General features: G+C 30.2%; 3 protein-coding genes across 3 annotated transcripts; 1 reads left to right on the forward strand and 2 right to left on the reverse strand.

Moving 5' to 3' along the window:
- Nucleotides 1-1461: 1461 nt before the first annotated feature.
- On the forward strand, nt 1462-3714 carry OCT59_000608 (uncharacterized protein; the record flags this gene model as incomplete). Its single annotated transcript, XM_066138946.1, has 3 exons — nt 1462-1785; nt 1859-2120; nt 2183-3714. 3 exons carry the CDS (start codon nt 1462-1464, stop codon nt 3712-3714), a joined length of 2118 nt encoding a protein of 705 aa, XP_065988393.1.
- A 6764-nt stretch (nt 3715-10478) lies between these two features.
- OCT59_000609 (uncharacterized protein) lies at nt 10479-10745 on the reverse strand (the record flags this gene model as incomplete). Its single annotated transcript, XM_025327596.2, has 1 exon — nt 10479-10745. The coding sequence occupies one exon, from the start codon at nt 10743-10745 to the stop codon at nt 10479-10481; it is 267 nt and encodes an 88-aa protein (XP_025170487.2).
- A 446-nt stretch (nt 10746-11191) lies between these two features.
- On the reverse strand, nt 11192-11482 carry OCT59_000610 (uncharacterized protein; the record flags this gene model as incomplete). Its single annotated transcript, XM_025330700.2, has 1 exon — nt 11192-11482. One exon carries the CDS (start codon nt 11480-11482, stop codon nt 11192-11194), a length of 291 nt encoding a protein of 96 aa, XP_025170488.2.
- Between the last annotated feature and the right edge of the window lie 1169 nt (nt 11483-12651).

Consider the following 12651-nt stretch of genomic DNA (forward strand, 5'->3'; position numbering starts at 1 on the left):
GTGGATGGACCGTAAACCATGTGAATTTTTAATGAAGTGCGGTGCTAGCTCATTTAAAATAATTCAAACAAGTAAAGGAAGGAGGAAACTTGTGGCCTATTTCGAGAATTGGGAGACCACACTAAGGGCCTTAGATACGCCACAGTTTTTCGTACCTGATGGTAAGGAGTTGAAATGGTGTCGACACTCCATTCCTACCTTGAAGAAAGCACAAAACAAACCGAAGGCTAAAAATACACCGAATCTGAAAAAATCAGGTAAGTCTGATAAGAATTTGGAAAGTAATCAGCCTAAGAAGAAGGATAAATCTACATCCTCGAAGAAAGTCCCAAAAAATAATAATCAGGAGGAGAAGCACCCAAAAACTCAGAAGAAGGCAAAGAATTCCTTGAAGAAAAAGGGTGGTAATAAAGATAACAAGGCGGTTTTAGCAGAGATTTTAACTTTATTACAGAAACTAGTTTAGCCTACGCTTTAATTAGCGGTTTTACAAATTTCAGAATTATATTATTTTTTAGGATAGAATAGGTTTATGTGTATGCACCACAATTTCTTGGAAAGGGGACTTGTCCTCTCCACTTTTTTTTCCCCCTATTTTTTACCCAGTGTGTCCGCCTGGATTATTATCGGTAGTGGTAGTAGTGCAGGTCTTTTATTTTCAAGAAGTTCAGGTTGGGCTCCAGCTCCTCTGGAATTTGATGGTAGGATTTAGTTGGGTTGTATTACTTCGGAATCATGCTCAGTTTTGTATCCCCTGCCGGCTTCACATAAAATAAATAAATAAATAAATAAATTCTTGCCACGACCCTATCATTACCTTAGAATCAATTATCCATGATGCCGATGTCAACAAGAATCCGCTTTGGATTCTTTCACAAGATATTTCCAAAGCATTCGATTCAGTCAATCTTACAATGTTACTTTTTGCTCTCAAACGTATACGCCTCCTGCTTCTGCAGTTAAATTTCTCCTTTCACTTTTTACGAAACACACTAACCGCTCATAGATCTACTCCTGCTTATAGGGTTCACATTGGTATTGACCAAGGTGAAGTTATCTCTCTCCTTCTATGGGTCATTTATATTGATCCATTACTTACTGTTTTGAAGAATGAAATGATTGATCCTTATGTTCTTTCTGCACCATCCTTAATTGCATCTCAAGATTTCTCCCTTGATTTGCGAATTAACAATTTAGTATTTATGGATGACTCTACTCTTATTTCCTTGTCAAAAGCTGACATGGAATTTATGTTATCCATTACTGAAGAATTTCATATGTGCAGATATTAACCCTAACCCCAATTTTTAGGATGTAACCCCAAATGACTATCATTAAATTGACATATGATGATTGATGACACTGATTACGATCATTTTAATTGGTACAAAAATTATGTTTCACAATAGTTTTTTTAAAAAATAGTTTTACGCGTTGTATTAATTTTTACAAATCGCAAAAATGGAAGAAATTCATAATTATCCTTTTGATCCAGTTATTAAGTTTAAGCAGCAAGGACGTAGTTTTTCATATAAAATTATAAAAGAAGGTACATATCCTAATAAAGAATCATTAGTTTATACTCTTCCTCCGAATAAGTATCGTATTCCTAATAACTATATAGTAGAAACAACCTGGGGTAGAAGTACAAATCAGTGTACTGTTCAATGTCATATTAATTATAATGATGGTAAGCCAATCTTTCAAGTCTGGTTTGGAAAATGCTTTGAATATAGAGTTTCTTCAGTAAAAACAGCTACAGATGCTTCAAATTTATTTCATAAGGTATGTATAATGAAATATTTTGTTGGATTATTTACTTTTTATATAAACTAACTAAAATTTATTTTTTTTATAGCATTATACTTCGCAAAAGGGAACTAAAACGTCAGGTATTTATTTATTTGGTCTTCAACTTAAAATATTAGATAAAACAAGAGATAGGAAACGATGTGCACATGTGTTAAAGCAAGTTAATCAATGTAGCAATACTACTCTTACAAGATGTGCTACATCTATTGGAAAACAATTGTTAACCGAATTTAATGAGAAAGTACCAAAATTTTATAATGTGGAAGAAATTCCAGTATTGGAAAATATACGTTACTCTGTTAAAAATCGTATCTTTGATATCCATTATGGGGATGAAGACAAGATTAAAAAAAAACAGAAATTGAATCAGTGGTTAGAGCATTAGACGAAGGAAACATTTCAAGGAATCCTTATCGACGTTTGTGTGCTATAGAATCTCACCTACCTCGCGAAGGAGTTGTATCTAAAGAACGTCAAAGAATAAATAAAGAAATGGCTCAGCTTATACCAATATCAATAGTAGATATAAATGCTCAAGTAGATCTATCTGAAGATGAAGATATAGAGGATGAAAATATAGCACAAGAAATAATTGATGCAGTTGGTAAAGGTGGTCACAGAAATATTAAAGATATTTTGCGATATTTAGTTCCTGATCTTATTCAGAAAAGAATTTTGAATCCGCATCACCCAGTAATTAATCTTCGGATTTCTGGAGATGGACACAATGTTGGCAGAAAAATCAAACATGTAATGATTACAATGGCAATTTTGGATGATAAAGATACCTTACATAAACCAAATAGTTATCATACGATCATACTTTACCCAGGATGCGAGAATTATGATTCTTTATCAAATATAATGGTGCCATTTTGTCATGATTTAAGAAATCTAAAAGAACAAGGATTAATTATTAATAATATTAGATGGAATTTTCAATTTTGCTTTTCGTCAGATTGGAAGTTTTTGGCAACTTGCTTAGGTTTTAATGGTGCTCATAGTAAGAACTTTTGTCCTTGGTGTACAATTAGCAAATCACAGCAGGGAGACCTATCAAAAGAATGGTCAATTAGTAAGAATATAAATAAACTAGTTGAGAAAAATAATTATTATGAAGGACATACCAGAAAACCTCTTTTTGATATGATACCTCTTGATCACTGGATTCCTGATGAGTTGCATATAATGTTACGAATTACTGATCGATTGTGGAGTCTTTTGATAGCAGAATTAATGGAACAAAATTTATTTAATGATACTGCACGAAAAATTATTATAGATGAAATGAAAAGAATTAAAATTAATTTTCAATTTTGGCAAGATCATGGATCCAAGACATGGAATTATACTTCTCTGATGGGGAATGATAAAGTTAAGGTATTGCAATTTTTTGATTTAACAAAAATTCTTTCAATGAGACGTGCTACTATAGTACGAGATTTATGGAACAAATTTTATGAGCTTTATATAAAAATGAAAGATCCAACAGTGAAAGCTGAAGATTTTAAAAATGATGCAATAAATTGGTTAACTTTATTCTTGACACCATCTGAAGGTATTCCAAATACTCAGGGATTTAAAAAAGGCTTATATCAACCAGATAATATAACTCCATATATTCATGTGTTGGTTTTTCATATTTCCGAATTTATGGCAATTCACCAGAAATGGGGATTGAAGGCTTTTTCATGTAGTGGTGTTGAAAAAAAAAATCATGAACAAGTTTCCTATTTTTTTTGTAAGACAATGAAAGATGGTGGTGGTAAAAAAAATTCTCAATCCTCAGCAATTGTTGAAATTTTACAAAATGAAAATAGAACTCTCTTCTATAATCACAATAATATTCCTTTAAATTACCAAAATCCTAAAACAATTCATATCAAAACCCAAAATATTTAGTATCTTTTATGTATATTGAATATATTGAAATAAGATTGTTATAATAAAGAAAATAAAAAATTAAAGGTTATAACGAAGTTTTCCTTGAGCTATTAATGGTGCTTTATTAGTAAATTGATGTTCAATCACACACGTACAAATAGAATATTCGCGAAAATGTATCATGTCACGCAAAATGATTAAAATTTTTTATTTACATTTGAATTTTTATTCTAGTTTGTAATCACTATCATGTATCGCAATTAATGACTAAAATTAAATCCTTTTAATTTCTAATGTAAGATGTACATATATCGAAATATAATTTTGTCTTCTATATATTACAAAAATTAAAAAAAATCAATATTTTACATAGATATAAATGCTTATTTTATTGAATCATAGCCTGACTATTAAAAAAATGAAAATAAATGTGTCCTGCTTGAGTAAGATTACCGTTGAAATCACTATTTTTTTGTTGTTTCCATTCTACCACAAGTTGCCCACGTTCATATCTTGATTTACACTGTTTGGTAACTTGTAAAATAGGGTTTTCATCATCAGATTTAATATTATTATCATCATAGAGTACAACGTACTAAGTACGTTGACATTGCTCATAAAATTTAACCCCCATTCTTGCATTTCTAAAATATCAGCTAATATCTGATTTGCTGAAACTCCATGAAATATACATTTGTAAATATTTTTCCTAGCCGAATAATAATGTATATGATCCTTAAATACCGCGTAAAATTGACTTTCAGTAGCAGGTATAGAAACCGTTTGTTTGCCTAATTTTTTATATCCACTTGGCAGTTTTTTATGAATATAATGAACTAAAATACCTTTAAACTGTCGTGTTGTATTTTCAGGCAAAATATCAAGATCTGAACGCGAAATATTGTATTTTTTAACAATATTATGATGCCTTGTTAATCCACTTTTACTTTTAAACACTTTTCTGCACACATTACACTCGAATTTTGAATCACAAGTAGCTGTTGGAGTTATTGGAGGCGAAACAATACCGTTAGAGGCTTCAGATTGAATCATACTGCTTGAAATATAAAGTAAATAATGTAAATGAATATAGTTTTGAAAAATATTAAGCTCAGTACACTCTATATAATTTACCTTTGGAGGAGATGGGTTTTCTGGTGGGGAGATGGGTTTGACGTGACAAGTTAGGTGTGATGCATTCAAATAATGGAATGCATCCATCAAGCAATGATAAGTATGAAAGCTTTGAAAGTTGAGTTTGAAGCAAGCGAAAGGGAGTAGAATTCAAGAAAGCAATAGTGCATGTGATATAATCCTTTTTAAAAGAAAAAAGAGAAGACCATATAGACCAGTCCTTAATTAATAAGGGCTGATTTGTCTACCTTTAATTAAAATATTAATTTTATTACATTTTTATTATACAAAATACTATAAATTGGAAATAAGTATTAAAAAATTTTTATTTAATGTTATTATACTATAATTTGGTAAATATTTCTTTTAAATTAATATAATTATTAGCACTTACTATATATGTTAAAAATTTGTATCTCAACTTAAAACGTAAATATCTCCAGATCACTCAATCGGCAAGCTCTTTTTTCGTTCATATAGACCAGATCAAAGGCTTTCCAAAGAGCCTAAATTTATAAAAAATGGATCAGTGGATCTCAAGATATTTGCATTTAAGCATGTTAAAAAGTTCGTACCTCAATCGGCGAGCTCTTTTTTCGCCTATAAAGTCCAGAACAAGGGCTTTCCGACGAGCCTAAAATTATAGAATACGGATCAGTGAATCTTGATATATTTGCGTTTAAAGATGGTAATACAAACTCTGACATAAAATAATTATTTTTATTGTTTGAAAATATCTATTATGATACCATCTTTTATATGATATTTTTATTATACTTTTATAAACATTTATAGCTACTAAGGCTATATAAATTTTTATTTTACTTTATATTTTATTAAAATATACTTACTTTTTAATAATATATGTTAAAAATTCCATATATATGAGAAATGGGTTTTTTATTTAGTGAAATGGATTTTTTTACATTTAATAATTTAAGTTTCGCAAATGTAAATTTTTGTTCAACTTATTATTTAGTCAAGTGATCATCAATCAGATGATTTTTTGGTATTACAAAACAATTTTGAATAACAAAAATTGTGAAAATCAATCAATAACTCTTTTTAATGCAGAGTAAACAAATCAGCCCATATGGAAGTAAACGCATTCTAATATAAAAAGAGATTGGATAAAAGAAGAAGAAGAATTAGCCATTAAAAATAAATTAATAATATGACATTGTCATTGATGAGCGAACGAATTAATCAAGCCCAAGGTTTGAGATAAAAATAAAATAGGGTTGGGAAGAAAATGAGAAAAATTAGCTTTATGTTTTACTACAGATCGTATACTTCTTATTATCAGATGACAGTCAGATTCATGTTAGCATAGTTGCTTCTACTTTGGTTGGAATATATCAAGGGGGAAGATCTGGGTAATGCAATTTTTCTTTTAGATTAATTTTTTACTTTATTTTTTCTTAGGAGATTATATAGTTTTGTTTTTAGTTAGTTTATTTTTATATATTTTTCTTTTTATTTTTTCTATAAATTGTAAAGTTTGAATAAATTTAATAAAGATAAAGTCTACTATACCATGTTTGCCTATAGTAAAATATCGCAGAGAAGTTAGTTTTCTAAAATAAGGAGACGGAGTTGTGGTGTATGTTTGGTGTTTTATTACCCAGGTTTTTCTTATTGCACTTTGAGTTTTCCTAAGATTTATGTTTTTATTTTTTGCTTTTTGTTTTTTTTGGTCACTTTTTTCGATGTAACCTTATTTTCTTTGGGGTAGGAGGATACTGGAAAATTTGATCGTCATGGTGGTTTGGTGTTACATTTCAAAATCAATGATCACTCGGGTGATAAGGGGTGACAGGTTGGATACCGCAGTTTTTGTAGTATGCCAATCAAGGTGAAAAATGAATACCAAAACTATTTTAACATATAATAATAAAAATTAAATAAAAAACTTATTTTGATAATATATAATATATATATTTGTACCAAACTACTAATTATACAAAAAGTAAGTCTACCTATGGAGTCAAATAATCACTCGACAGTGCACACGTGGGGTACTACCAGTATGACAAGTGGTTTGTAGTTTAATTATATTAGAGTAGTTATTAGGAAATTTTACTTTGTATATATTTTTTATTTTTTTTACTTTAATAAAACTGCAAATGCGCTGCGGAAAAAAAAAAAAAAATTATACAAAAAGTGATATGCACGTATATCAATTAACAATTACTTTCACTAATATCTTTCTGGAATTGTAATGGTGAATTAATTTAACAATATTAATTAAACAACTATATGTACACTGTTTTATGTTTTTATTTTTATATTAATATTATATGTTAACATATATTAATTATATTTTTTTTTTACTTTTATGTATTTTATTTAATTTTTTTAATATATTACTAACATTACTACTATCGTTTTATTACTTTTTTATATCTAACTAATATATTAATAATATTACTAACTTTTTATTATTTCTTTTTTATATTTGAAATAATGATAATATTACTAATTAAATTTTCTTTTTTTTTTGTTTATATTTTACTACTATTATTTTTTTTTACAAATAGTATATTATTTTATACTAGTTTTTTATTTATATTATTTATAAAAAATATTTGTATATTTAATATTATTTAATAAAAATTTTATTGATTATAAATGCATTTTAAATTCTGTTTGCAAATATAAAATATACGATTTAATTGAATTATATATACTATTTATCAGTACAAAATATGCAGTTTAAACTGGAAAAAAGTACTGTTTATCAGTATAAAATATATGGTTTATCCTGGAAAAGTATACTGTTCGCAATATAAAATATAAAACAATATACTGTTTATTAGTATAAAACATACGGGTTTTCTACTGTTTACAAGTATAAAATATACAGGTGAAACTGGAAAAATATACTGTACACAAACCGTATATATGATACAGTGTGCATAATACCGAATATATACAGTATGTGAAAATACTGTAATTATACAGTAATAATACTATAAATATACTGTTCGCAAAATATGAAAATACAGTATACTAACCGTATATATATTTTTTATAAGGTTAACGATACCATCTAATACATTAATCAGAGTATTTACGGAGGAGCTAGGTAAACTAGCAAAGTTGTTGCCTTGTAATACATGATGTAAGGAAAGGATGTTGGAAAGTTAATTATTGATAATCTTAACTAATAATTTCTGAGCAGTTTCCAATAGGGTAATAGGCCGAGTATTTTTCAGTAGGGCATCAAATTCATGAGATTTCAGAATAGGAGTAATAGAGGCGGAACGCCAGTCTTCAGGGATGTCAGAAAGGTCAAGGCATCGATTCATAAGCTCACACAAGAACTGAAGAGAAGTATCAGAAAGCAATTTGAACCATTCATAAGGAATGGAAGAAGGACCAGAAGCTTTATGCGCAGGGGAGGCTGAAATAACTTCACGCAGTTCTGAAATAGAAATATGTGACATTACAGAGTCATATAAAGATTCAGAAAACTGTTCTAATGGAGAGTATCTTTTTTGCCATCGCGGAGGAAGAGAGGAAAGAGAATCAAATAGAGAAACAGAAGGACCAACAATATTTTGAAAATGTGAGATAACAGCATCTTTTATTTCCTCAGGAGCGACCAAAAGTCTAAGACCATCAGGAACATCTACAATAAGGACTCGATCAAAAATAATACATCATCTTTTTCAGTTTAAAGAGCTGGAGATAAATTTGCCTTTGTTTTCATAGAAATTAATGTTTCTTTCTAAAATAGCTGATTTCATGGAAGTAGTCTTCAATTTATCAAATTCCAAGGTATTGCTGGCTGAAAGGAACTGCTTTAACTTCTGTAAAGATTTGTGGAATTGAACCAAGAATGCGATTTGAGGAATTGAAAATTATAGGCAATTGTAATGGATGTGAGAGACTATTGAGAAGACCGGAATGATTGGGAAATAATTTTTGAAGAAACGAGACCATGAAGTAGTTAACCTGGAAATGGATGTCAATTTCCGTAAGGACATAATAAAATGGTCAAGACTATAACTCAGATGGATATAGGGCTGCAACTCATGAGGAATAGTCTTGAGTTTCATCAAAAAGATAGTTTTCTTTAAAAAATGAGAATGACCGGCAGATAACAAGGCAGTCTTGAACTGGTGCTAAATTTGGTTCAAAGTTGAGGTATAAGGAAAGGAAAACGTATCAGATAATAAAGAAAAAACTTCTGAAGTAAAAGTATCCTTTTGTCTAGAGTTAGCAGAATAACTTACTGTATAAACTAGGCACATGTTGTTCTCTAAATGCAAGAAAATCAAAATGTGCTGTAATTAAAAAGTGATCAGTAGAGAAAATATCCGTCAAATCCGAAACTGAAGACCAGAGATGTGGAATGGAAAAAGAAGGAGAGATCCAGATATAATCAAGCCAGGATAAAGAGCCAGAACTGGTAGACCGAAAAGTAAGGGATGGGAGAAGCAAGGAACGATCAATTTCACATAGATCATTGAATTGTTGTTCATAGAGCATTTTGAATAAAGGGTTCAAGGGAGATGAGCCAGGCTGATTAGCTGATAATTACGTCAGGAAGGAATCAAAATCCGCATTAAGATAACCACCAAGAAGAACATTATGATTAGAAGATTGGGCAGAGCGAATCCATGAAATGAGAGTGGAATGACAGTCAGCGATAGTTGATTGATTCAAAGAACTGATGGGAGGAATATACCCGCCAATAAGTAAAACATTACATTTTCCTGGGAGCTGGAGGGTTAAACCAATCAATCTATCGCTAAAAAATTTCTTTTTGACTATGTACATAGCAAGAGAAGAATGAAGAATAACACCAACACCAGAATGGTGATTGGTAGTAGAAGAATGTGTAAACTAGGAAGAAAATTATAGGAAGTTAAATAAGTGTCACAAATGTAATGATGAGCAGGGAAACATAAATTAGTTTCAGTTAAAATAATACCATGCAAAGCATGGGATAAAAGGATTGAAAACAAATCTAATTGTTTGGTTGAGCTAACTAAAGAACGAACATTAAGGGATTCCAACTGTAAAATATTTGATGAAAATAAATCAGTAGAATGAGCAGAAGGAGAAATATGAAATGGAAAAGAAGAGGAAGAATTATTATAAAAATTAATACGATCTGAACTATCAGCAGGAATAGGGTCCTGCTGTACCCTGTTACGAGTGTTGTCACTCATTAAAATAGTTATATAGCATCAAGAATTAATTCCCACCACCCAACTGTTAAACAGCGGGGAAGAAGGGAGTAATGTTATTATTGGCCAATGCTGCTGTAACTGGGGGAGATAAACCAGATAAACTGTCAAGCCTAGTTAAGATAAAACCAAGTTAAGCGTGTATATTTTGCTGTGTAGAAGTAATAGAAACAAGTTCTTTGTTGAAATCAATAGGCTGAGAAGGATTAGAGGCACGTTTGAGTTGCAAAACAGTTGATATAGGAACGGTACGTGTCGAAAAGGAAGGATGGTTGAATTTTCATCGTAAGAAAAGGATGTGTCAGGAGAGAGATGCATAAGCACATTTGGTAAAGATGATTGTTGTTCAGGTGGGGGAGCAGAGCTAGGATTGTCCCAATTGTTCATATCTTCATGCGATTCATACCATAAGTCCGGTTGGTACTAGGAAGAATAATCCTGATTATCCTAGGATTCGTTGTAGGAATTAGGATATGCACATGCAGATTCATAAAAGAAAACAGCTGCTTCTAATTTCTCAATACGAAAACTATGATCCACAAGCTGAGTAGAAAACCAATCTACCCTGGCATCTAGGTCACGAATCATAATTGACAGGTCGAGAATTTGTTGTCGGAGAGCAGCCACATCTTCAGGCAAAATACTTGAACCTTGCTGAGAGGGTGGAGAAATAACGGGCTGACCAGAAATCTGAGACAGTTGATCATGGGTCATTGACGGATTATTCGAGGAAGTAGGATCAGAAGGGTATTCTCAAGTGAATTGAGTGTTTCTTTCAGAGCCATGAGTAGGACAGGAGGGTCGCTGGTGAAACAGAAACGTGATCATGAAGATGATTGACAGTAGTGATACCTGGCTAAACTCTTTTTGCCAAAAATTTGAGTTTCGTCACCAACTAGTTTCGGTTTCGTCATTGACTAAACTATATATTGATATTTTTTAAGTTTAAATTTTATTTATATAAAATTATAATTTTATTATAAAAATATATTAAATTATATTATACATAAAATAGTTTTATAAATTTCTTTAAAAAATATTATATTTTGGGAAAAATAAATAATTTTCATTACATGCGATACATAAATATGTCACTTTATTAAATTTATATTATATTTTACATTCTACAATAAAAAGTAATTACAAATTACATACAATATTTATTGTTGGTGTTCTTTAAGTTTGTCATTCTTATGATATGCTGCATTGTGACCGCACTGTCCACATATACAACATTTATATGTATTTCGGCTTGAACAACCACTTTTACTACTTTCTCCCTTTTCATGCTCAATACTACTTCTATATCTTTTTGTTGGAGGACGGCCTTTAGTTTTAGCTTTTAGTGGATTTTGAATATTTCCAAGTTCTTGAAATTCATTACTTATATTGGTTGATTCATTAATATGATTTTGTTCCATTTCAATTTCTGTATTGCTTTCTGAAATCATTTCATAGTTTCGCTTCTTTTTATTGATATAATCTTGTAATATAAGTTCCATTTCGTTATCATTAGATTCAAGTGCAAGTAAAGTAGCTTCACAAGCCATACCCCACAATTTACCATACTTTTTTCTTTTTTCAATAGCTTTCTTCATTATAGGTACAGTTTTTGGAATGGTAATAGCTTTACGAGTTGGAATCCTTATTTCTAAATCATTATTAGTATTATTTTCCAGGTTTTCATTTTCATGAAGAAAAATTAATCCAGTTTCCTGCGTCAATGGTTTTCCTTGATAAACATCTTGATACCATCTTTCTGGAATCATTGAAATATGAAAACCAGCAACTTTTGAAAACATCATTACGCGAAAATAATGACGGCAAATTATACCCCTTGATATTGTGGTTAAACATGTACATATAAACGAAATTTAATTGGAAATTACAATATAATGCATATGATCTTTTTTACCAGGACGAATATCACAAAATTTCCAGATTTCTTTTATATCTTCTTTACCAATTTCATCAATAATTGACTGTAAAGTAATTTGCTGTGCGTCATAAGAATATTCAATAAAAAGCTTCTATTTCCTAACAATAAAATAAATGTTACAATTAGTATGATACTTAATCATGAATTCTTATTTATCTATCAAACCTCTAACCCATAATCCTAACACTAATAACACACCCTAATCCCATACCCTAACCTAACCCTAATGCCACTAACCCTAATGCCATACCCTAATCCCGTACCCTAACCTAACCCTAACCCTAACCCTCTAATTTACGATAAATAATTACCTGTTCTTGAGTAAAATCCAGTCCTGAAAATAAAATGATAGTTGCTTGGAGATATAGACATTGTGCCATTTCTACTTTAATAGCAGTTATAGTATTTATACATAAATACTTTTCCATTATCTTAATTACAGATGGAAAAAGATCTTCTCCTATTGATACTGAAATTGAACTAGTAGTTGAAGATCAATATTCATGAAATCTTTCCCATTGAATTTCTGAAATAAGTTGTTCAAATAATTGATCAACAAGTTGACACAAAGTGGAATTACTTCTAACAGTTTTTTTAATGATTGCATTCATTCCTTCAACTCGGGAAGTACTTTCAATGCCAGCTGTAAATATTTGTTTCAAATAACAGCGTGCCCATGAT

This window comes from Rhizophagus irregularis, chromosome 1 (assembly GCF_026210795.1).
Source record: "Rhizophagus irregularis chromosome 1, complete sequence".
NCBI lineage: Eukaryota > Fungi > Glomeromycota > Glomeromycetes > Glomerales > Glomeraceae > Rhizophagus > Rhizophagus irregularis.